Source organism: Neoarius graeffei, chromosome 21, assembly GCF_027579695.1.
Source record: "Neoarius graeffei isolate fNeoGra1 chromosome 21, fNeoGra1.pri, whole genome shotgun sequence".
NCBI classification, from domain to species: Eukaryota; Metazoa; Chordata; class Actinopteri; order Siluriformes; family Ariidae; genus Neoarius; species Neoarius graeffei.
The window spans coordinates 6,156,727-6,183,949 of record NC_083589.1 but is presented as its reverse complement, the minus strand read 5'-3'; the positions used below and the strand labels follow the sequence as shown (position 1 = coordinate 6,183,949).

The window sequence follows — 27,223 nt, the reverse complement described above, 5'->3', positions numbered from 1 at the left end:
TACTCTGTCTGTCTTTCTCTCTGTCTATCTTTCTCTCTCTGTGTGTGTCTGTCTGTCTTTCGCTGTGCGTCTCTGTCTCTCTGTGTCTGTCTGTCTCTCTCTCTGTCGATCTGTCTTTCTCATCTGTCTGTCTTTCTCTCTGTGTCTGTTTGTCTCTCTCTCACTCTGTGTTTGTCTACGTATCTTTCTCTCTCTGTCTGTCTGTCTGTGTGTGTCTGTCTTTCTCTGTGTGTGTCTGTCTCCTTCTCTCTCGCTTGCTCTCTGTGTCTGTCTGTCTGTCTCTCTCTCTCTCTCTCTCTCTCTCTGTCTGTCTGTCTCTCTCTCTAAAACACACATTTATTATACAGAGTGCAGACTCTCCTTTAAAAGCACCCGGACTGTTACAGAGCACTGATAGCAGAGACTCCTTCCATAAATGTTCAAATGTTAATCACCTCCTAACTAGCTAGCTAGCTAGCTAGCTAGCTAGCTAACTAACTAACTAACAAACAAACTTCACCATAGCAAACCATTTATGAGAAACGTCCTCCGTGTCTTTCAGCTGTTACTATAGAAACAGTAACATTTCTTTGGAGAACGAGTGCCTTAACGGAAGCCTGTCGTACATTTTCAAGCCGCGCTGTTACACAAAAGTACTCCACACCCTCACACACACACACACACACACACACACACACACACACACACACAAGCTACATAATAATAAAAATAACATGACTAGTTCAGGTGTGACGTCTTGTGTACGCCGTTTAACCCTGATCCAGAACGCCTGATGTGATGTTTATATCATTTAAACATATGATATAATTACAGCATCAGTGAAACACAGAGAGATAAGACATGAAATAGTGTGTGTGTGTGTGTGTGTGTGTGTGTGTGTGTGTGTGTGTGTGTGTGTGTGTGTGTGAGAGAGAGAGAGCGAGAGCGAGCTGTAGAGTACGAGCCTTCTCAGGAAGCTCCGGACTCACAGGCTGTCCTGCTTCCTCTCCTCCCAGGATCCTGAAACCGAAGCCGGATTTCTCTCTGTGCAGATCCACTTCCACTTCCTGGAACTCTGCTGAGAGAGAGAGAGAGAGAGAGAGAGAGAGAGAGAGAAATTAGATCTGTGTTTTAGTCCCGTCCCCTAGTCTCAGGATTACTATTCAGAAGTGATGTTGAATCAAACTGGCCATGAAGACTAAACACAGCAGCACTTCTTAACTATTAATGACTTAGACTGTATACACAAGTACAAGCATTAACTTTAGATCACTCAACGTACAGTCAAACCTCGGGTCACGAACGTCCCTATTCACGAACAAATCGGGCTACGAACACCATTTCCGAACAAATTTTGCTTCGATTCGCGAACGATGCTTCGATGCACGAACGCACAAACTGGCGGGCTTCCGCACCACGTGAGGCGCGCGGCAGCATCAGCTGTACTCAAGGTGGCGCGCTGTGAACATTGTTCGTCATTGCGTTGTGTTGATACGATTTCTTTTTTGCTTTTTGCATTAAACTAACCCTCATTATGGCTCCCAAGAAAGTGAAAAGTGTTCGTGATAGTGCTGTTAAGAAGCCTAACCATATTACTGTTGAAACGAAGAAGGAAATAATAGTTAAACATGCACGTGGTGTTCGTGTTTCTGATCTCGCCAAGCAACCATCAACCACAAAGGTAAAAGTGGACTGTACAATTATTATGTTTTATTTTAGTATTACTGTATTTTTCTATAGTTAAGGTTATCTTTAATTCCTTTCTGTATTTTTCCCCACACATAAACCCATAAAAGGGCGGCACGGTGGTGTAGTGGTTAGCGCTGTCGCCTCACAGCAAGAAGGTCCGGGTTCGAGCCCCGTGGCCGGCGAGGGCCTTTCTGTGCGGAGTTTGCATGTTCTCCCCGTGTCCGCGTGGGTTTCCTCCGGGTGCTCCAGTTTCCCCTACAGTCCAAAGACATGCAGGTTAGGTCAACTGGTGACTCTAAATTGAGCGTAGGTGTGAATGTGAGTGTGAATGGTTGTCTGTGTCTATGTGTCAGCCCTGTGATGACCTGGCGACTTGTCCAGGGTGTACCCCGCCTTTCGCCCGTAGTCAGCTGGGATAGGCTCCAGCTTGCCTGCGACCCTGTAGAACAGGATAAAGCGGCTAGAGATAATGAGATGAGATGAGATAAACCCATAAAAAGTTACAAAAAAACTGTTTCTGGGGCGGGTGAACGGATTAATTGGATTTACATTAATTTCAACGGGAAAAATTAATTCGGTTTGCGAACTTTTCGGTTCGAACGAATTAAGTTCGTAACCCGAGGTACCACTGTACCGTATATACAACCCCAATTCCAAAAAAGTTGGGACGCTGTGTAAACTGTAGATAAAGTCAGAATGCGATAATTTGCAAAACATGGAAACCCTATTTTTCATTGAACATAGTACAAAGACAACATTCCACATGTTGAAACTGAGAAATTTCATTGTTTTTTGAAATATATATGCTCATTTTGAATTTGATGTCAGCAACACATTTCAAAAAAGTTGGAACAGGGGCATGTTTACCACTGTGTTGCATCACATCTACTTTTAACAACACTCTGTAAACATTTGGGAACTGAGGAGACCAATTGCTGTAGTTTTGAAAGAGAAATGTTGTCCCATTCTTGCCTGATATACAATTTCAGTTGCTCAACAGTTCGGGGTCTCCTTTGTCTTATTTTGCACTTCATAATGCACCAAATGTTTTAAATGGGAGACAGGTCTGGACTGCAGGCAGGCCAGTTTAGCACCCGGACTCTTTTACTATGGAGCCATACAGTTTTAATATGTGCAGAAAGCGGTTTGGCATTGTCTTGCTGAAAGAAGGAAGGCCTTCCCTGAAAAAGACTTAGTCTGGATGGCAGCATATTGCTCTGAAACGTGTTTATATCATTCAGCATTAATGATGCCTTCCCAGATGTACAAGCTACCCATGTCATGTGCACTAATGCCCCCTCATACCATCACAGATGCTGCTTTTGAACTGTGTACTGATAACAAGCCGGATGGTCCCTCTCCTCTTTAGCCTGGAAGACGTGGTGTCCATGATTTCTAAAAAGAATTTCTACTTTTGATTCATCAGACCTCGGGACAGTTTTCCACTTCGCCTCAGTCCATCGTAAAAGAGCTCGGGCCCAGAGAAGGGGGTGGTGTTTCTGGATATTGTTTATATCTGGTTTTAACTGTACGCAGTAATGAAGTGTTTTCACAGACGATGGTTTTCTGAAGCGTTCCTGAGCCCAGACAGTGATTTCCACTACAGACACGTGTCTGCTTTTAATGCAGTGTCTCCTGAGGGCCTGAAGATCACAGGCATCCAATGTCAGTTTTCAGCCTTGTCTCTTGCATACAGAGATTTCTCCAGATTCTCTGAATCCTTTAATGATATTATGGATCAGAGATGATGTGATCCCCAAATTCTTTGCAATTTTACATTGAGGAACATTATTCTTAAATTGTTGCACTGTTTGCCCATGCAGTCCTTCACAGAGTGGTGAACCCCTCCCCGTCTTTACTTCTGAGAGACTCCGCCTCTCTGGGATGCTCTTTTTATACCCAATCATGTTACTGACCTGTTGCCAATTAACCTCATCTCATTATCTCTAGCCCCTTTATCCTGTTCTACAGGGTCACAAGCAAGCTGGAGCCTATCCTAGCTGACTACGGGTGAAAGGCGGGGTACACCCTGGACAAGTCGCCAGGTCATCACAGGGCTGACACATAGACACAGACAAGCATTCACACTCACATTCACACCTACGGTCAATTTAGAGTCACCAGTTAACCTAACCTGCATGTCTTTGGACTGTGGGGGAAACCGGAGCACCCGGAGGAAACCCACGCGGACACGGGGAGAACATGCAAACTCCACACAGAAAGGCCCTCGCCGGCCCCGGGGCTTGAACCCAGGACCTTCTTGCTGTGAGGCGACAGTGCTAACCACTACACCACCATGCTGCCCTTGACAATTAACCTAATTAGGGTTTTTTTTTAGCATTACACAACTTTTTCAGTCATCTGTTGCCCCGTCCCAGCTTTTCTGAAACATGTTGCTGACATCAAATTCAAAATGAGCATATATTTTTCAAAACCAATAAAATTTCTCAGTTTCAACATTTGATATGTTGTTCTTGTACTATTTTCAATTAAATATAGGGTTTCCATGATTTACAAATCTTCACATTCTGTTTTTATGTACAGTTTACACAGCGTCCCAATTTTTTTGGAATCGGGGTTGTATATCATTCAAGCTATATTAGCTAATGCTAATACATCGTAGCTTGCTAATATCTAGCCTCCGTCAACAACATGCTCACAATTAGCTCACAAAACACAATCTACTCCAAAAAGCGACTAAAATGAAAGACATTTTATTTACTTCTTTGTTTAGAAAGAAAAACGCAACAGACATGTGACACCCACTGTAACCATAACAACGCTCTTCAGTCCTAGCTAGTTTCGCTAACTAGCCTAGCGCGCTCTCTCAATTAGATTTATTATTCTCAGTAATGCAGAAATGAGGTTATTTTATCGCTGGAAAACTGGAAATGAAATATATTCTGTTCAACATTTGAACATATTCGCTCCAGCACTTTGTCCTCCACATTTGTTTTTTTTTTTCTCATTTTCCAGTGAGCTGCGAGCTGATTGGTCAGCCTGAGAGGTTCCCACACATTCCCGCAAGATTACACCCTGATGAGGCTCATGAGGAAACTTCTTTGAGGAATGTTTTAGATTTTTTTCTCCCCCTGAACTGTCGCTCGCACAGAGACGTTTATCTGACTGAGTGAATGAAGTGATTTTACGCTGCGCCTCCTGTAGATGAGACGCGTTTAATGACACCGTGTCATATTTAACAAGTTCCTCTGCTCAGGTTAATGAGAGCCTCAGAGCTCACTGTTCCTCAGGCTGTAATTTACACAAGTGTGATTTATTTATCATTCTGTAGTTTCTGCAGTGTGTGTGTGCGCGCAACGAGGGTGAACCTGGTTGAGTCACTCACCCGAGGGGTCCGCTGGGTAAACGGGTCGAGGCAAGCCTGGCTCTGAAAGAGAGACATGAAGGACAGCCCATAAATCACAGCTCTCTCTCTCTCTCTCTCTCTCTCTCACACACACACACACACACACACACACACACACACACACACACACACAATGTCAGCAGCACCTTTCATATTCTCACCTCATGCCTGAATTTGCAATTCTACCTTCATATAAACCCTCGCAATGCCTCAATATCTGTATCAGGTGCCCATCTGACCATCTGATCGCAGTTCTGAACAATCACACCATCATCATCATCATCATCATCATCATCATCATATCTGAATAAGACAGCGTACGTCCCGGCTGATATCACGTCTGTAATCAAGACTGTAAGACTCTCGTATTTTTATTTCACACTCATGCAGCCAATGTGAACAAAACGAGAATAAAATGAGATGGAGCTTCAGAAGATGGTCGGTCATCGTAAGTCCGATCAAAATATGGACAAAAATAAAGCTATATTTTAAAACGAATAAACAGAAACGTACAGGGCTGTAAATTCATCCTGCTAAATGAGTACAGTGTATTAGGAAGAAACTCCATCTACATATTCACTGTACAATGGATAGAATCCATAAAAACTGATAGTACAGAAAACTGTTCAATACTTCACTTCCATCACTGAGACTGACACACAGAGGCCACGCCTCCTTCACTGAGACTGACACACAGGCCACGCCTCCTTCTCTGAGACTGACACACAGAGGCCAAGCTTCCTTCGCTGAGACTGACACACAGAGGCCACGCCTCCTTCACTGAGACTGACACACAGAGGCCACGCCTCCTTCACTGTGACCGACAGATAGAGGTCACACCTCCTTTACTGAGATGAACAGAACAGGTACAGAGGCCACACCTCCTTCACTGAGACTGACACACAGAGGCCACATCTCCTTCACTGAGACTGACAGGTCGAGGTCACGCCTCCTTCACTGAGATGAACAGAACAGGTACAGAGGCCATGGCTCCTCCACTGAGACTGACAGTTAGCGGTCATGCCTCCTTCACTGAGACGAACAGAACAGGTACTGAGGCCACACCTCCTACACTGAAACAGACAGAAGAGGTACAGAGGCCACATCTCCTTTACTGAGATTGAAAAGACAGGAAATGAAGCCACGCCTCCTGAGACTGACAGATAGAGGTCACGCCTCCTTCCTGAGATGAACAGAACAGGTACAGAGGCCACACCTCCTTCACTGAGACCGACAGGCCGAGGTCACGCCTCCTTCACTGAGATGAACAGAACAGGTACAGAGGCCATGCCTACTTCACTGAGACTGACAGTTAGCGGTCACGCCTCCTTCACTGAGACGAACAGAACAGGTACTGAGGCCACACCTCCTACACTGAAACAGACGGAACAGGTACAGAGGCTACACCTCCTTTACTGAGATTGAAAAGACAGGTAATGAAGCCACACCTCCTGAGACTGAGAGATAGAGGTCACGCCTCCTTCACTGAGACGAACAGAGCAGGTACTGAGGCCACACCTCCTACACGGAAACAGACAGAAGAGGTACAGAGGCCACACCTCCTTTACTGAGATTGAAAGGACAGGAAATGAAGCCATGCCTCCTGAGACTGACAGAACAGATAATGAGGCCACACCTCCTACACTGAGACTGACAGGTACAGATGCCACACCTCCTTCATCGAGATAACAGGATGCGCACAGAGGCCACACCTCCTTCACTGAGGCTGAGAGAACAGATAACGACGCCACACCTTCACTGAGATAACAGGATACACACAGAGGCCACGCCTCCTACACTGATACTGAGAGAACAGATACTGAGGCCATGCCTCCTACAATAAAACAGACAGAAGAGGTGCAGAGGCCACACCTCCTTTACTGAGATTGAAAAAACAGGTACTGAAGCCACACCGCTTGAGACTGAGACTGTAATTTAATAATAATTTCAATATTAATATTTAAGTTCTTCAGATGCTCAGTTTTACAAAGTAACACACTTCCTCAGCTTGAACACACACTCAGCTAGAGCTGGTGTTTACTTACGCCTACTCTCATACAAAGCCCTGGATTTGGTGTACAGGTCATAGGGGTCAGGTTTGCTGAGGTCAAAGCCCCGAGAGGGGTCAGTAGCTGAGGGCCAGGGCAGGTAGGGGGCGCTGTGGGGCAGGACAGGGGCACAAACACCACCCTGAGGGTCCCAGTGCTCCAAAACCTGTAAATACATCAGCATAGAGAGTGAACAACCCTGAGACATCACCCAGACACCAAAGAGCTGAGAGACTGAGGCAGGTGTGTCACTGAGAGTAGCTGAGAGTCGGGTATGTCATAGGGTGAGAAACAGAGCCGGGTGTGTCACTACGTGAGGAGCTGAGAGTCAGGTGTGTCACTGGGTGAGAAACAGAGTCGGGTGTGTCACTGGGTGAGAAACAGAGTCGGGTGTGTCACTGGGTGAGAAACAGAGTCGGGTGTGTCACTGGGTAAGAAACAGAGTTGGGTGTGTCACTGGGTGAGGAGCTGAGAGTCGGGTGTGTCACCGGGTGAGAAACAGAGTCGGGTGTGTCACTGGGCGAGAAACAGAGTCGGGCGTGTCACTGGGTGAGAAACAGAGTCGGGTGTGTCACTGGGTGAGAAACAGAGTTGGGTGTGTCACTGGGTGAGAAACAGAGTTGGGTGTGTCACTGGGTGAGGAGCTGAGAGTCAGGCATGTCACCAGGTGAGAAACAGAGCCGGGTGTGTCACTACGTGAGGAGCTGAGAGTCGGGCGTGTCACAGGGTGAGAAACAGAGTCGGGTGTGTCACTGGGTGAGAAACAGAGTCGGGTGTGTCACTGGGTGAGAAACAGAGTCGGGTGTGTCACTGGGTGAGAAACAGAGTTGGGTGTGTCACTGGGTGAGGAGCTGAGAGTAGGGTGTGTCACCGGGTGAGGAGCTGAGAGTCGGGTGTGTGACCAGGTGAGAAACAGGGCTGGGTGTGTCACGACATGAGGAGCTGAGTCGGGCATGTCACAGGGTGAGAAACAGAGTCGGGTGTGTCACTGGGTGAGGAGCTGAGAGTCGGTCATGTCACAGGGTGAGAAACAGAGTCGGGTGTGTCACTGGGTGAAAAACAGAGTCAGGTGTGTCACTGGGTGAGGAGCTGAGAGTTGGGTGTGTCACCGGGTGAGGAGCTGAGAGTCGGGTGTGTGACCGGGTGAGAAACAGAGCCGGGTGTGTCACGACATGAGGAGCTAAGAGTCGGGTGTGTCACTGGGTGAGGAGCTGAGAATCAGGTGTGTCACTGGGTGAGAAACAGAGCCGGGTGTGTCACGATGTGAGGAGCTGAGAGTTGGGCATGTCACTGGGTGAGAAACAGAGTCGGGCGTGTCACTGGGTGAGAAACAGAGTCGGGCATGTCACTGGGTGAGAAACAGAGTCGGGTGTGTCACTGGGTGAGAAACAGAGTCGGGCGTGTCACTGGGTGAGAAACAGAGTCGGGCGTGTCACTGGGTGAGAAACAGAGTCGGGCGTGTCACTGGGTGAGAAACAGAGTTGGGTGTGTCACCAGACGAGAAACAGAGTTGGGTGTGTCACTGGGTGAGAACCAGAGTTGGGTGTGTCACTGGGTGAGAAGCTGAGAGTCAGGCGTGTCACTGGGCGAGAAACAGAGGCGGGCGTGTCACTGGGTGAGAAACAGAGGCGGGCATGTCACTGGGTGAGAAACAGAGTCGGGTGTGTCACTGGGTGAGAAACAGAGTTGGGTGTGTCACTGGGTGAGAAGCTGAGAGTCAGGCGTGTCACCAGGTGAGAAACAGAGCCGGGTGTGTCACGATGTGAGGAGCTGAGAGTTGGGCGTGTCACTGGGTGAGAAACAGAGTCGGGCGTGTCACTGGGTGAGAAACAGAGTCGGGCATGTCACTGGGTGAGAAACAGAGTCGGGAGTGTCACTGGGTGAGAAACAGAGTTGGGTGTGTCACTGGGTGAGAAGCAGAGTCGGGTGTGTCACTGGGTGAGAAGCAGAGTCGGGTGTGTCACTGGGTGAGAAGCAGAGTCGGGTGTGTCACTGGGTGAGAAGCAGAGTCGGGTGTGTCACTGGGTGAGAAGCAGAGTCGGGCGTGTCACTGGGTGAGAAACAGAGTCGGGCGTGTCACTGGGTGAGAAACAGAGTCGGGCATGTCACTGGGTGAGAAACAGAGTCGGGAGTGTCACTGGGTGAGAAACAGAGTTGGGTGTGTCACTGGGTGAGAAGCAGAGTCGGGTGTGTCACTGGGTGAGAAGCAGAGTCGGGTGTGTCACTGGGTGAGAAGCAGAGTCGGGTGTGTCACTGGGTGAGAAGCAGAGTCGGGTGTGTCACTGGGTGAGAAGCAGAGTCGGGTGTGTCACTGGGTGAGAAGCAGAGTTGGGTGTGTCACTGGGTGAGAAACAGAGTTGGGTGTGTCACTGGGTGAGAAGCAGAGTTGGGTGTGTCACTGGGTGAGAAGCAGAGTCGGGTGTGTCACTGGGTGAGAAGCAGAGTCGGGTGTGTCACTGGGTGAGAAACAGAGTTGGGTGTGTCACTGGGTGAGAAGCAGAGTCGGGTGTGTCACTGGGTGAGAAGCAGAGTCGGGAGTGTCACTGGGTGAGAAGCAGAGTCGGGTGTGTCACTGGGTGAGAAGCAGAGTCGGGAGTGTCACTGGGTGAGAAACAGAGTTGGGTGTGTCACTGGGTGAGAAACAGAGTTGGGTGTGTCACTGGGTGAGAAGCAGAGTCGGGTGTGTCACTGGGTGAGAAACAGAGTCGGGTGTGTCACTGGGTGAGAAACAGAGTCGGGTGTGTCACTGGGTGAGAAACAGAGTTGGGTGTGTCACTGGGTGAGAAGCTGAGAGTCAGGCGTGTCACCAGGTGAGAAACAGAGCCGGGTGTGTCACGATGTGAGGAGCTGAGAGTTGGGCGTGTCACTGGGTGAGAAACAGAGTCGGGTGTGTCACTGGGTGAGAAACAGAGTCGGGCATGTCACTGGGTGAGAAACAGAGTCGGGTGTGTCACTGGGTGAGAAACAGAGTCAGGAGTGTCACTGGGTGAGAAACAGAGTCGGGCATGTCACTGGGTGAGAAACAGAGTCGGGTGTGTCACTGGGTGAGAAACAGAGTCAGGAGTGTCACTGGGTGAGAAACAGAGTTGGGTGTGTCACTGGGTGAGAAGCTGAGAGTCAGGCGTGTCACCAGGTGAGAAACAGAGCCGGGTGTGTCACGATGTGAGGAGCTGAGAGTTGGGCGTGTCACTGGGTGAGAAACAGAGTCGGGTGTGTCACTGGGTGAGAAACAGAGTCGGGCATGTCACTGGGTGAGAAACAGAGTCGGGTGTGTCACTGGGTGAGAAACAGAGTCGGGAGTGTCACTGGGTGAGAAACAGAGTTGGGTGTGTCACTGGGTGAGAAACAGAGTCGGGAGTGTCACTGGGTGAGAAACAGAGTTGGGTGTGTCACTGGGTGAGAAGCAGAGTCGGGTGTGTCACTGGGTGAGAAACAGAGTCGGGTGTGTCACTGGGTGAGAAGCTGAGAGTCAGGCGTGTCACCAGGTGAGAAACAGAGCCGGGTGTGTCACGATGTGAGGAGCTGAGAGTTGGGCATGTCACTGGGTGAGAAACAGAGTCGGGCGTGTCACTGGGTGAGAAACAGAGTCGGGCATGTCACTGGGTGAGAAACAGAGTCGGGTGTGTCACTGGGTGAGAAACAGAGTTGGGTGTGTCACTGGGTGAGAAGCAGAGTCGGGTGTGTCACTGGGTGAGAAACAGAGTCGGGTGTGTCACTGGGTGAGAAACAGAGTCGGGTGTGTCACTGGGTGAGAAACAGAGTTGGGTGTGTCACTGGGTGAGAAGCTGAGAGTCAGGCGTGTCACCAGGTGAGAAACAGAGCCGGGTGTGTCACGATGTGAGGAGCTGAGAGTTGGGCGTGTCACTGGGTGAGAAACAGAGTCGGGTGTGTCACTGGGTGAGAAACAGAGTCGGGCATGTCACTGGGTGAGAAACAGAGTCGGGTGTGTCACTGGGTGAGAAACAGAGTCGGGAGTGTCACTGGGTGAGAAACAGAGTTGGGTGTGTCACTGGGTGAGAAGCAGAGTCGGGTGTGTCACTGGGTGAGAAACAGAGTTGGGTGTGTCACTGGGTGAGAAGCAGAGTCGGGTGTGTCACTGGGTGAGAAACAGAGTCGGGTGTGTCACTGGGTGAGAAACAGAGTCGGGTGTGTCACTGGGTGAGAAGCTGAGAGTCAGGCGTGTCACCAGGTGAGAAACAGAGCCGGGTGTGTCACGATGTGAGGAGCTGAGAGTTGGGCATGTCACTGGGTGAGAAACAGAGTCGGGCGTGTCACTGGGTGAGAAACAGAGTCGGGTGTGTCACTGGGTGAGAAACAGAGTCGGGCATGTCACTGGGTGAGAAACAGAGTCGGGTGTGTCACTGGGTGAGAAACAGAGTCGGGCGTGTCACTGGGTGAGAAACAGAGTCGGGCGTGTCACTGGGTGAGAAACAGAGTCGGGCGTGTCACTGGGTGAGAAACAGAGTTGGGTGTGTCACTGGGTGAGAAACAGAGTCGGGTGTGTCACTGGGTGAGAAACAGAGTCGGGTGTGTCACTGGGTGAGAAACAGAGGTGGGCGTGTCACTGGGTGAGGAGCTGAGAGTCAGGTGTGTCACTGGGTGAGGAGCTGAGAGTCGGGCGTGTCACTGGGTGAAAAACAGAGTCGGGCGTGTCACTGGTTGAGAAGCTGAGAGTCGGGCGTGTCACTGGGTGAGAAACAGAATTGGCTGTGTCACTGGGTGAGGAGCTGAGAGTCGGGCGTGTCACTGGGTGAGGAGCTGAGAGTCGGGCGTGTCACTGGGTGAGAAACAGAGTCGGGCGTGTCACTGGTTGAGAAGCTAAGAGTTGGGCGTGTCACTGGGTGAGAAACAGAATTGGCTGTGTCACTGATTGAGGAGCTGAGAGTCGGGCGTGTCATGGGGTGAGAAACAGTCGGGCGTGTCAGAGCGGTGAGTTGGGCATGTCGCAGCGTGAGGAGCTGAGAGTTGGGCGTGTCACTGCGTGAGGAACTGCTCTTACTTCATCACTTCAAAAACCTCTCACAGTGACCTGCAAAGTTTATCCCTAATATCTAATATAAACTGTGTCGGGACGGACCCGCTGTGTCGGGACGGACCCGCTGTGTCGGGACGGACCCGCACGCTGATGATTTGACAGATGTCTCTGGAAGTGAATTTGTCCTGTGGAATGTCGCCACTCTGATATCTGTGTGCTGTTTGTATGTAAGGATCAGTGACGCCTCAGAACAAGTGGACAAGAAATCACTTTTTACTGGAGAAGCTTTAACATTGTGTTTGTTTTTTTAATGTTTTTATTTTTCTTTGATTATTCCACTTAAATTTAAACAATTCACATTTATTTCTGTGTATTAATGTTGACAGTTTATTACCTTCACTCCTCTTCATCACAGTTTATAACTTTTTACTCCTGTTTATTCCAGAACGCACACTTTATTAGTGTTTATTACGGCTCGTGATTCTTTTTTCTACTGTTACAGTTTGTTGCTGTTTCACTTCTCTTTACCTCAACATCAGTTATTCAATAATATTTCTCACGATATATGAATTAAAAATTACTTTTCTTAATTATCATGATGAGGCTTTAATTAAAGTTATTTAGTAGTAGTAATAAAATAATAATAAGTAAGGGTTTAGTTAAACGTTACACTGGTTCTTTTTTGCAAACGGATGAAGTAAAAACAGTTCTGGACACTTTGTTAAATGGAGAGAAAAAAACTTTTGTCGTAAACTAGAAGGAAAAACTGGAGCTGTTTAATTAAACACGTGGCGGGGAATCAAAGGAAGCAGGAAGGAGAGAAAAGAGGAAGAAAAACAGGGAAAGAAAATGAAAAAAGATGACAGGTTTTATTAGAGCGGGTCGTGATCAAGCACAAGGGCGGAGCAGGAGAGATGAAAATGTCATCATCAGAAAACACACACACACACACACACACACACACACACACACACACACACACACACACACACACACACGAGTAAAGAAGAGCCGAATAGAGCTAAATAAATACAGGAAATGATGGAGTATGTATTAGTGAGCGGTCACACTATTTCTACTGTTGCTCAAAATTGCAGTGGTATAAGAGGAATAAAACACACGATGTTCTTCATTATTATTCCATCCACTTTATGCAATACACCAGTCCCACTTCCAGCAAAACAGCCCCAGAGCCTGATGCGACCACCACCATGCTTCACAGCTAGCTGGTACAGTGTTCCTCTGTACCTCTGGTCATTGTGGCCAAACAACTCCATCTTCATCTCATCTGAGCAAAAAAATCTTTCCTCCAGAAGACGACTTCTTTGTCCATGTGATCAGCTCTAAACTTTAGTTGAGTTTGAAGATGTTGATTTTGGAGCAGGGGCTTCTTTCTTGGACAGCAGCCTCTCAGTCCATGGCTGACGTAAAAGTCACTTCCAGCAGCTTCCAGTTCATGCCCATCTGAACCAATTTCCTTTCATCTGGGGACAGTTGGGATCTTCTTCAAAGTAGAAAAGTGGCTCGGCAAAGTGGCTCCACCTCCCGATAACTTGGATGTATGTACACTTGTTTGAACTGATGATCTTGGAATCTAAATGGCTCCAAGAGTCCTTCCCTCCCGCTATGGCCCACAGGCTCTGGAAGTCCCTCCATCAACCCCTCCATGACTGCTCTTCCCTTCCTTTCTTCAAATCTCACCTCAAAACCTTTCTGTTTCATGAACACTTCTCCTCCACCACTGCATAAACTCACCACTCTTTAGCAACTTTTGTGTGTGTGGTTTTCTTTGACCTATGTAACGCGACCTTGAGTTTGAGAAAGGCGCTATATAAAAGTAACTTATTATTATTATTCCTGAGTCGTGTAAATCTATGATCCTCTTTCTCAGATCTGCACTGAGCTCCTTGGACTTTCCCATTGTACTGTGTGTTGGTCAGTCAAATGAGTGCTGTCAAGCAAACACACTTTATGTTGTGCACAGAGAAGATACCAGCTCTCATCAATCATCATCAGTAACAGGAAGTTAAGATTCCTTGGCCTTGCCAAGTCAAAACATTTTGGAACTTTCAGTATCGCTGAATTAATAAAGTCATGGGCGTATGTTAAGGTTTTGACCCTGTGTTACTTTCAGAAAACCCAAAATTAAAATTTGTACACTGAATTCTTGTTTGTTTGGGGTTTTTTTTCTATTAAAGATGGAGGTAGTAAAATCGCTCTGCCACAGAAAAAGAAAGGTTCAAGGAAATCCTTGGAAAGTCAATATACTAAACGAGCCATCAGCTTTAAGATGTTCTTAAAGTATCCGAAAAGTTTACAAAATGCTAAATTTCAGTGTGTTTACTTATAACTTTAAGAATTCTTATAGTCTAACTTTAAGTACCTTTCCATGACATCTTAAAGAGAACAAAATGCTGTTAAAAAGAGCGCAAGATGTCACTTTGTTAAAGTTACTAAATTTAACATTTAAATGTACTTGGTCATGACGACTTTTTAAGGATACCAATAAAGCGTCTTAAAGTTATTAATATATTTAATTAATTTAAAAAGTTCAGTAAAGGAACTTAATTTTACTAGAGCGGCGGCTACAATTATCGACACCTTAACGATCTTTTGGCCGTTGCAAAAGTAGAAAAGACTTTCAATATGTAAATTGTGCCTGAATAATTACTCAAACTTCCACTGGAAAAAAAAAAAAAACGGAGTTGATTCCCGATTACTTAGCGTATCAGATCACGTGACATCGTTCCACAATTGTCGACACCTTTGTCCACAGTTATTGACACCGTTCCACAATTATCAACACCCAGTTATTTTTTATTTATAAAAAATAATCGGTGTGTGGTATTAAGTTAACAAAACAGTTTTTATTTGGTACAAAATATCTTTTATATAAATATATCGATGTCGGTGTTTACGTAAATGAGGAAGTGATTCTAATGTTCGTAAACAAATGAACTGATAATGTTTAACCTGCGTCAGAAAATCTTTTGGTTCCGCTTTAAGTATTTCCATAGATCACATTTTGTTAATCATTCGTTGTTGTTTGTATTAATTTCTAGTTTTGTCGTTTACCAATAAACGTCAACAGGAAATTGACATTGTAACCGCATGAAAATCCAGGTCAAAAGTCGCATCTCATTCCTCGAACCAAAATATAAAATGTTGACTGATGTTGTAATATGTGGTAGAGATTTACAACAAACTGCAAAAAACATATATATTTTCTGAATGGAAAAGAAAAATCTGAATATTTCAAGCATGTAATTTTTTTTTATTTGCTCGGAATTTAATTCTGCTCTAATTCTATTTACTGCAATCAGATTCCAAATACTCGATAAACATTCCATTCTGTTATGAATCAGAAAAAAAATGTATTATACAGTGGTGCTTGAAAGTTTGTGAACCCTTTAAAATTTTCTACATTTCTGCAGGTTGGGTATAACCTGAGAGGGGAAATGAATTTTAAGAGAGTAAATGTTAGAACAACTATGAAAAGTATGTGCATAACGGTCTGTGGGGTGAAATTGTGGAATGGTCTGGATAATGAGCTCAAAAATAGCACCAACATAAACCTGTTTAAAAAATTATATAAAAACATGTTAATAAAAATATATGAGAATGAGGACAGGCAGACTATATAGGTGATGATGAAATTGAGAGTAAGTCTGTGACTGGTCTTCTTGTATTTAGTGTATAGTTATAGGTATGTGTATATGTATGTACTGTATATATGTATTGTATGTGTGTATATATGCATAACATAAGTATCTGTATATATGATTTGATTTGGTCGATATTATACCATGTCGGTATGTTTTGATATGTTGGTATGTTTTCTTTTTTGTTTATTGCTTTTGTTTTCTTTTGTATATATAGTTTATTATGGTGGAAAGTGACATTTGATTAGCGGTGGTATAGAGGGTTAGGATTGGATAAGTTATTACTTCTTCCTAATCCTTTCTGAACATTATGTTATTGCCTTGTGGCTACGCTATTCTGTTTGTTTATGATGATGTTTTGATTATTGTATTTTTTATTTACATTTTTATTTTTATATCTTTCTTCTTTATTGTTCAGAATAAAGTAATCAATCAATCAATCAATCAATCAATCAATCAATCAATCAATCAATCAATCAATCAATCAATCAATCAATCAATCAATCAAATATGACCTAAAACATCAGATTTTCACACAAGTCCTAAAAGTAGATAAAGAGAACCCAGTTAAACAAATGAGACAAAAATATTACACTTGGTCATTTATTTATTGAGGAAAATGATCCAATATTACATATCTGTGAGTGGCAAAAGTATGTGAACCTCTAGGATTAGCAGTTAATTTGAAGGTGAAATTAGAGTCAGGTGTTTTCAATCAATGGGATGACAATCAGGTGTGAGTGGGCACCCGGTTTTATTTAAAGAACAGGGATCTATCAAAGTCTGATCTTCACAACACATTTGTGGAAGTGTATCATGGCACGAACAAAGGAGATTTCTGAGGACCTCAGAAAAAGCATTGTTGATGCTCATCAGGCTGGAAAAGGTGACAAAACCATCTCTAAAGAGTTTGGACTCCACCAATCCACAGTCAGACAGATTGTGTACAAATGGAGGAAATTCAAGACCATTGTTACCCTCCCCAGGAGTGGTCGACCAACAAAGATCACTCCAAGAGAAAGGCGTGTAATAGTCGGCGAGTTCACAAAGGACCCCAGGGTAACTTCTAAGCAACTGAAGGCCTCTCTCACATTGGCTAATGTTAATGTTCATAAGTCCACCATCAGGAGAACACTGAACAACAATGGTGTGTGTGGCAGGGTTGCAAGGAGAAAGCCACTGCTCTCCAAAAGGAACATTGCTGCTCATCTGCAGTTTGCTAAAGATCACGTGGACAAGCCAGAAGGCTATTGGAAAAATGTTTTGTGGATGGATGAGACCAAAATCGAACTTTTTGGTTTAAATGAGAAGCGTTATGTTTGGAGAAAGGAAAATACTGCATTCCAGCATAAGAACCTTATCCCATCTGTGAAACATGGTGGTGGTAGTGTCATGGTTTGGGCCTGTTTTGCTGCATCTGGGCCAGGACGGCTTGCCATCATTGATGGAACAATGAATTCTGAATTATACCAGTGAATTCTAAAGGAAAATGTCAGGGCATCTGTCCATGAACTGAATCTCAAGAGAAGGTGGGTCATGCAGCAAGACAACGACCCTAAGCACACAAATAGTTCTACCAAAGAATGGTTAAAGAAGAATAAAGTTAATGTTTTGGAATGGCCAAGTCAAAGTCCTGACCTTAATCCAATCGAAATGTTGTGGAAGGACCTGAAGCGAGCAGGTCATGTCAGGAAACCCACAACATCCCAGAGTTGAAGCTGTTCTGTATGGACGAATGGGCTAAAACTTCTCCAAGCCGGTGTGCAGGACTGATCAACAGTTACCGTTAACATTTAGTTGCAGTTATTGCTGCACAAGGGGGTCACACCAGATACTGAAAGCAAAGGTTCATATACTTTTACCACTCACAGATATGTAATATTGGATTAGTTTCTTCGAAAAATAAATGACCAAGTATAATATTTTTGTCTCATTTGTTTAACTGGGTTCTTTTTATCTACTTGTAGGACTTGTGTGAAAATCTGCTGATGTTTTAGGTCATATTTATGCAGAAATATAGAAAATTCTAAAGGGTTCACAAACTTTCAAGCACCACTGTAAATCACAGAACTATTTTTTTTTTAAAGTACTTCATCTACTTCAACAATGTTACACAAAGATCGATCTAGAACAGTTGTAAATGTCACTTAATTCCACAGGGTGTTGATAATGGTGGACACCGGTGAAAGTGATCACTATTATCGACATCTCACGTGACATCTCAAACACGCGTTTAGACACAAAATGGCGACTGTCAAATGAAAGAATAAGAAACAAAGTAGGTTTCGACGAGGAGATTACGAAATATCAGTGAATTTGATCAGTAAAAACATGTCCATGATCTTTCCACCATGCTTACCTGCGGTGATAACGTCCGGGTTTTCCTGCTAAAAAAAAATTCCATCTCAGGTAACGAGCTGCGTCATCAGACAACAAGATCAAAGGGTGAGGTGGGTCTTCCAGTTGATTAATTAACCAATAATAACTGTTGGAACTGAAACTCACCGTTGTAAAATTGTTTTTTATTGGTAAATCTGAAAAGGTGTCGATAATTATGGACTGTCGAGAATTGTCGACTAAATTTAAGCTTCCTTTAATGTTTCAATTAAATGCAATTCAATTCACATTTTCACTTCGTGCTATTGCTTCACATTCATGTCCATGATGAGTGTATGTAAACTTCTGACCTCAGCTGTATCGTACACATTTTACTTTTCGTAGCTTTTATTATCAAATATATACTAACTGTGGACTAACAGGTGAATAAATGCTAGTAACACTGCACTAAATACAGTAGAACAGTGACGATAATTACAACATCTACTTACGGTACATGTCTGTACATTTCAAAGTTATTTAGAGGTGAAATTTAACAAAAAATGTTTCCGACTAACATATTTTGAATGAATTTTGTCGATGTTAACATGAAAAACGCTTACGGCAGATGTATAATAAGAAGGTGAGAGACGTATATTAGTGAAAAATTACTCGGCATCGTGTTTATGAAAGACATATACCTAAACAATGCCCTATAAACAATTCATAATATGTTATAATACCCTTAAAAAGCCAAAGATGCTCTGAAAGTCCTTTAGCGCCTTAAATACCACAAAAAAAACAGAGATTCCTATTCTGTCTTTTACTGTAAACAATTCATCTGCTGTCTTCATGTTTTATTGTTTGACTTTGTTGATGTTTTTATTGATTACTGACTTTGCTGGCATTAATAAGCTGCCAAGGAATTTCATTGTAAGGGCTACAATGACAAAGTTCATCATCATACCCAGTCTAATTATATTTATTCTCTCCACAGTCACTGGATATGAGCAATCGCATGCTCTGATTGGCTACTCTACTACTAGGATATCAGCTCATATACCGTGAGTAGAGAAAAACAAAATGGCGGAACGTGTTGCTGAATCAACCAAGGACCAAATAAAAACTCTACTCGAAAACAAAACTCCAGAAAATCCAAAAAAAAGCAACAAAATATGGAATAAAGGTATTTGATAGTAAGAACATATGTTTTTTTTTTTATTTTTTTTGGGCTTTTTTCACCTTTATTATTGGATAGGACAGTGTAGAGACAGGAAATGAGCGGGAGAGAGAGACGGGGAGGGATCGGGAAATGACCTCGGGCCGGAATCGAACCCAAGTCTCCGGATTTATGGTATGGCGCCTTATCCACCTGAGCCACGACGCCCCCAAGAACATATCTTTTTTTTATTTTCAAGAATTATTATTATTATTATCGCATTTTCCACAAATTGCTCCTGTCATTTCGCTGTTTTGTTTACATTCCTCATCTTTAAGCATTAAAATTTGTTGAATTTTTTTTTCAGCCTGGTTCATAATCTCAAAGAAGATTGAAAATTACAGAACTGAGATGTCCAAGGAAGAATTAAACAGATGTCTAAAGCTGTTCTAAACCTCGTATCTGGTGTGACCCCCTTGTGCAGCAATAACTGCAACTAAACGTTTGCGGTAACTGTTGATCAGTCCTGCACACCGGCTTGGAGGAATTTTAGCCTGTTCCTCCGTACAGAACAGCTTCAACTCTGGGATGTTGGTGGGTTTCCTCACATGAACTGCTCGCTTCAGGTCCTTCCACAACATTTCCATTGGATTAAGGTCAGGACTTTGACTTGGCCATTCCAAAACATTAACTTTATTCTTCTTTAACCATTCTTTGGTAGAACGACTTGTGTGCTTAGGGTCGTTGTCTTGCTGTATGACCCACCTTCTCTTGAGATTCAGTTCATGGACAGATGTCCTGACATTTTCCTTTAGAATTCGCTGGTATAATTCAGAATTCATTGTTCCATCAATGATGGCAAGCTGTCCTGGCCCAGATGCAGCAAAACAGGCCCAAACCATGATACTACCAACACCATGTTTCACAGATGGGATAAGGTTCTTATGCTGGAATGCAGTGTTTTCCTTTCTCCAAACATAACGCTTCTCATTTAAACCAAAAAGTTCGATTTTGGACTCATCCATCCACAAAACATTTTTCCAATAGCCTTCTGGCTTGTCCACATGATCTTTAGCAAACTGCAGACGAGCAGCAATGTTCTTTTTGGAGAGCAGTGGCTTTCTCCTTGCAACCCTGCCACGCACACCATTGTTGTTCAGTGTTCTCCTGATGGTGGACTCATGAACATTAACATTAGCCAATGTGAGAGAGGCCTTCAGTTGCTTAGAAGTTACCCTGGGGTCCTTTGTGACCTCGCCGACTATTACACGCCTTGCTCTTGGAGTGATCTTTGTTGGTCGACCACTCCTGGGGAGGGTAATAATGGTCTTGAATTCCTTCCATTTGTACACAATCTGTCTGACTGTGGATTGGTGGAGTCCAAACTCTTTAGAGATGGTTTTGTCACCTTTTCCAGCCTGATGAGCATCAACAACGCTTTTTCTGAGGTCTTCAGAAATCTCCTTTGTTCGTGCCATGATACACTTCCACAAACATGTGTTGTGAAGATCAGACTTTGATAGATCCCTGTTCTTTAAATAAAACGAGGTGCCCACTCACACCTGATTGTCATCCCATTGATTGAAAACACCTGACTCTAATTTCACCTTCACATTAACTGATAATCCTAGAGGTTCACATACTTTTGCCACTCACAGATATGTAATATTGGATCATTTTCCTCAATGAATAAATGACAAAGTATAATATTTTTGTCTCATTTGTTTAACTGGGTTCTCTTTATCTACTTTTAGGACTTGTGAAAATTTGATGATCTTTTTTATAGCAATCCGGAAAGCATTTTCCATCGTACACTTTATAGGAATGGTTATGACGCATTATGAATTGTTAACAGAATGCATGAGTAGTGTTTATAACATGTTATATCAAGTACCAAAGAAACAGATCCACTGAGAGCTGAGATTTTTATAACATGTAACTGAATATACAGTATATACTTTCCATATACATGTGCAGTCACCAAATTATAATACCTTATAAGAGCTATTTGTGAGCTCTACGTAAAGTGAGAAATTTTAAACAAAAGAAATTTTGTTTAAAGAATTTAAGTTTTTATTTTCTGATGATTTTCTAATGTCTCTGCCATGGCAAGAGTTAAAATACCAATCCAGCTCAATGTGCCTATGACAATGTCTTATAAACACTGCTTATAATGCTACATAATATGCTAAGAATTTATGCTTCACAAGAATTATGTATTACGCCTTATGGCTGCATTATGACAAGTTATGAATGTGTTCATAGTTAATTATAGATATGGCCTTCGTAGAAAGTGCGACCAAATATAGCATTTTAAAAAATATTTTATCTTTTTTTTTAAACCAAACATTTTGTCCAGTTCTTGTATCTCTCTGTACACAACATAACTCTTTATTAAAAGTATTCTGGTGTTTATTCAAACACATGACTACATTCTAATATTTATACATAACTATAAAGATTATAACAAATATGAGTGGTATTTGTGAGCACTAATAATGAACCATGGCACAGTTTCTTGCCTACTAATGATATAATGCATTATAAACAGTACATATGATCACTGTGCATTTTTTTAATCAAGAATTACATGTGAATAATATCTTAGGAATAGATTTTAACAGATTATGAGATTTTAAGAGTTTATTGATAGAACGGGTTTGAATTCATGACTTGTGGTGTTTTTATTTTTAGACAAATTCAACCATACAAAAGATAAAAAAAGAACTAAGAATTCGGTAAATTAAATGTTATTCAGGTTTTGTTTATGTGTTAATGCGATATCCATGATAAACCTAAATAGATATAATAATTTCAAAGAAAAAAAGCTGTATTTTATTAATTAGGTGTGTAATTACTGTGTTATGTATGCGTTATAACTGATTAAGCATTCCAGACACAGATTAGGTCTTGATGTGATTAGTGGTTAGTGATATAATAAGGTTATTTTGCTGGTAGTTAATTAACGAGAGACATTAGTGAGGAAGACAGGGCTAATAGTGGGGTTATGATTCATTTTACCTGTTTGGGACTCTTCCAAGGTGAAATGTGACCTGCAATGGTAAGAGAACAAAAGTGTTTAACCTCTAACATGGTGTGTGGAAAAGAGGATGTGTAAAATAATGTGAATTCCTGAGCAAAAAGGGGAAAAATAAAGTGTGTAATACTGCCAGGTGAATCAGGTGTGCTGTGAGACGACAACAGACATGGCGTGATGACAAGAAATCTAAGTCCATTAACTTACATTACCATCAAACTGTGAAACTGACCATCAAATAACATCATTCAGCATAAAATACCAATGTTTACTAACACCATCATCCACCATCAAACACCAATATTCACCATCTAACACCATCATCCACCATAAAATATCAAGATTCACCAAACATCATCATTCACCATAAAATAGGTACCAACAATCTCCATCAAACACTGTAATTCACCATCAAACACCATCATTCACCATCAAATACCATCATTCTCCATCAAACACCGACATTCACCATAAAATACCAAGATTCACCATCAAACACCATCAAGCGCCAACATTCACCATCAAACATCATAATTCACCATCTAAAACAATCATTCACCATCAAATAACAATCTCCATCAAACACTGTAACTCACCATCAAACATCGTAATTCAGCATAAAATACCAACATTCACCATGAAATACCACCAAACACCATCATTCACCATAAAATACCAACAATCTCCATCAAACACTGTAATTCACCATCAAACACCATAAAATACCAAGATTCACTGTCAAACACCATCATTCAACATAAAATACCAACACTCACCATCAAACACCATAAAATACCAACATCCACCACCAACATTCAACATTCACCACCTACATTCATCACCTCTAACATGGTGTGCGGAAAAGAGGACGTGTAAAATAATGTGAATTCTGGAGCAAAAAGGGAAAAATAAAGTGTGTAATACTGCCAGGTGAATCAGGTGTGCTGTGAGACGACAAGAGACATGGCGTGATGACAAGAAATCTAAGTCCATTAACTTACATTACCATCAAACCGTGAAACTGACCATCAAATAACATCATTTAGCATAAAATACCAATATTCACCATCTAACACCATTATTCACCATCAAATACCAATATTCACCATCTAACACCATCATCCACCATAAAATACCAACAATTTCCATCAAACACCATCATTCACCGTAAAATACCAACGTTCACCATCAAATACCATAATTCACCATAAAATACCAACAATCTCCATCAAACACCATCATTCATCAGAAAATACCAATATTCACCATCAAACACCATAATTCAACATAAAATACCAACATTCATCATCAAACACTATAAAATAACAACATTCGCCATCAAACACTATAATTCAGCATAAAATACCAACATACACCATCAAACACCATAAAATGCCAGCATTCACCATAAAATACCACCAAACACCATAATTCACCTTAAAATACCAACATTCACCACCAAACACAATCATTCAGCATAAAATACCAATACTCACCATCAAAACACCATCATTCACCATCATTACCTCCGCCAAGGAGGTTATGTTTTCGGTAGCGTTGGTTGGTTTGTTTGTTTGCAACATTACGGAAAAAGTAATGAACGGATTGCTCTGAAATTTTTTCCAGAGGTGTGACTGGGCACAAGTAACAATCCATTAAATTTTGGCGGTGATCTGGATCACCTTCTGGATCCCGGATATTTTTAAAGGACTCTTGGCGGAGGTCTGCGCTCTCCGAGTGCTTTTCTAGTTCACCATTAAATACCAACATTCACCATCATTCAGCATAAAATATCAACATTCACCATGAAATACCATCAAACACCATAATTCACCTTAAAATACCAACAAATCACCATCAAACACCATAAAATACCAACATTCACCATCTATCACCATCATTACCTCCGCCAAGGAGGTTATGTTTTCGGTAGCGTTGGTTTGTTTGTTTGTTTGTTGGTTTGTCTGTTAGCAACATTACGGAAAAAGTAATGAACGGATTGCTCTGAAATTTTTTCCAGAGGTGTGACTGGGCACAAGCAACAATCCATTAAATTTTGGTGGTGATCCGGATCACCTTCTGGATCCTGGATTTTTTTAAAGGACTCTTGGCAGAGGTCTGCGCTCTCAGTGCTTTTCTAGTTCATCATGAAACACCTACATTCTCCTTCAGACACCAACATTTTCCAATAAACATTCTTTAAAAAACTTTAACAAAAGCAGAAACCCCATCAAACACCACCAGTGTTCCATCAAATACCAGTGTGCTCTAACAAACTTTACATTTCGTCCTATATTAAGATGAGACGGTGTTAAAGAGGTCGACGTCTGAAGCCAACACCAAACCTGGTGTTTAACATTTGATGGTGTTTAACAGATAATAATGATTTACTGTGTGATTTGCTAAAAACTCATCTCATCTCATCTCATTATCTGTAGCCGCTTTATCCTGTTCTACAGGGTCGCAGGCAAGCTGGAGCCTATCCCAGCTGACTACGGGCGAAAGGCGGGGTACACCCTGGACAAGTCGCCAGGTCATCACAGGGCTGACACATAGACACAGACAACCATTCACACTCACATTCACACCTACGGTCAATTTAGAGTCACCAGTTAACCTAACCTGCATGTCTTTGGACTGTGGGGGAAACCGGAGCACCCGGAGGAAACCCACGCGGACACGGGGAGAACATGCAAACTCCGCACAGAAAGGCCCTCGCCGGCCACGGGGCTCGAACCCGGACCTTCTTGCTGTGAGGCGACAGTGCTAACCACTACGCCACCGTGCCGCCCCTGTTCAAGATTTATTTAAAAAAAAAAAAAATGTGATGAATGACTCTGGAGTTCTATCCTGCCAAGGGCATTTTGACACACACTTTATAGAGATGTTCATAAAGAGTTATTTATTTTCCTGCCGTAGGTCAAGATCAGGTGATGGACAGAAAAAAAAGAAAGAAACAAACAAAAGAGTGTTTGAGATAAAACAAGGCATCGAAATGGGTTAAATTCATGGATGTATGAACGCACATTTCTGAGCCCTTTCAAAATTGTCCTTGAACACACACACACACACACACACACGCTTTCATGTGCTGCCACTGACGCCCTGCAGGAGCGAGCACGACTACGCAAATTGTCTGAATGGAATTAGTGAGCGTCTCTCTCTCTCTCTCTCTCTCTCTCTCTCTCCCCCTTATTTTGCTCTCATGCCCCTGCACAGGAGGAAAAAAAACCCAACTCTTCACAGCACACAGCCTCAACCACAAACCTACAAACAAGGGGAAAAAAACATAAATCAGTTGCTCAACGATGCAGGAAAGACCGAAGCGAACAGTGTGTCACTGAGCCGTGCTATTATCTCAGTAAAGATCTGGCGGGCTCTGACACTCTAACATCTGAAACGATCTGATACATGGGCAGGATGAAGGACTGCAGCATAAACAGAGAGAGAAAATGAGCAGCCGTACCCTTTGAAGGCAGGGGATGACATTAATAACGACATTACTTCAAAACAAAATGGAGTCGATTCGCTTTTACAGGTGACGAACGCTACATGGAGTATCAGTGCACACTGTAGCAGATCGATTTAACCTGGGTTGCCAGGTTTCAGCAAGATTTCCAGCCCAACTCCATCTCAAAAAAATCCACCCGAAGAGCCGAAACGAAAAAATTTCCCAGCCGTCACTGTGGTGCGCACGCATTTCTCAGGTACAAACATCCTCCTCCTTTGTCTCTCTCAAGCTTCGTGAGATATTTTACAACAGAAATGGTTCTGTACGCCACGGACACGATGCCTTCGTTCCAGAAGTTTATTAGATTTAATTATAATTATTTGCTGTAAAACAAGATATTGGAGTATTTTTAAGCTAGGCAGTATGGGGCAGCGTTAGTCCTGCCTCAGTGGGTCTCTATGGATGACTTGCAACCACGTGATCAAAATGTGCTTCGTCCTGAGCGTCCGCCATGTTGGTGGATAAACAAAGCAACTCGGATGGCAGCCGCTGAAAGCGTGTCTGTAAACAATGCTGTAGTTTCTCAGTGTTAATATAAATCACATGCATCAATACTAATAAACCCCGCCTCTATCTCTCTGCCTCATTGCTCTCTCTTGCAGTCTCTCTCTCTCACACAGTTTCTCATCCCTCTCTCTCGAAGTCTCTCTCTCTCTCGCTCTCTCTCAGTCTCATCCCTCTCTCTCTGTTGCAGTCTCTCTCCCCTCTCTCGGTCTCTCTGTCTCATCCCTCTCTCTCTTACAGTCTCTCTCTGTCTCTCTCACACAGTTTCTCTCTCAGTCTCTGTCTCATCTCTCTGTCTCTCTCTTTCTCTTCCCCCTCTCTGTCTAATCCCTCTCTCTCTCTCAGTCTCTGTCTCATCCCTCTCTCTCTGTCTCTCTCACACAGTTTCTCTCTCAGTCTCTGTCTCTCTCTCTCCCCCCCTCTGTCTCATCCCTCTCTCTCAGTCTCTCTCACACAGTTTCTCTCTCAGTCTCTGTCTCATCCCTCTCTCTCTCAGTCTCTCTCACACAGTTTCTATCTCAGTCTCTCTCACACAGTTTCTCTCTCAGTCTCTGTCTCATCCCTCTCTCTCTCAGTCTCTCTCACACAGTTTCTATCTCAGTCTCTCTCACACAGTTTCTATCTCAGTCTCTGTCTCTCTCTCTCCCCCCCATCTCTCTCACAGTTTCTCTCTGTCTCTCTCTCTCCCCCTCTCTGTCTCATCCCTCTCTCTCTTAGTTTCTCTCACACAGTTTCTCTCTCAGTCTCTATCTCTCTCTCTCCCTCTCTGTCTCATCCCTCCCTCTCTCTCAGTCTCTCACACAGTTTCTCTCTGTCTCCCCTCTCTGTCTCATCCCAGTCTCTCTCTCTCAGTCTCTGTCTCAGTCTCTCCCCCTCTCTGTCTCATCCCTCTCTCTCAGTCTCTCTCACACAGTTTCTCTCTCAGTCTCTCTCTCTCTCTCCCCCCCTCTGTCTCATCCCTCTCTCTCTCTGTCTG

General features: G+C 43.3%; 1 protein-coding gene across 13 annotated transcripts in view; it reads right to left on the bottom strand.

Moving 5' to 3' along the window:
* Positions 1-27,223, bottom strand: part of magi2a (membrane associated guanylate kinase, WW and PDZ domain containing 2a) — a 288,209-nt gene that overhangs the window by 32,151 nt on the left and 228,835 nt on the right. For 8 of the 13 annotated variants that reach the window (XR_009651082.1, XM_060903818.1, XM_060903819.1 and 5 more), the window contains 4 exons: positions 22,217-22,248; positions 7,081-7,249; positions 5,015-5,056; positions 945-1,057 (listed from right to left, as the gene is read on the bottom strand). Coding sequence is in view for 12 of the 13 variants with exons in the window: in XM_060903818.1 (XP_060759801.1) it covers positions 945-1,057; positions 5,015-5,056; positions 7,081-7,249; positions 22,217-22,248 (356 nt within the window). In the remaining variant the exon portion in view is untranslated. The remainder of the gene's footprint in view (positions 1-944; positions 1,058-5,014; positions 5,057-7,080; positions 7,250-22,216; positions 22,249-27,223) is intronic. The other 5 variants (XM_060903823.1, XM_060903830.1, XM_060903821.1 and 2 more) reach the window with 4 other exon arrangements.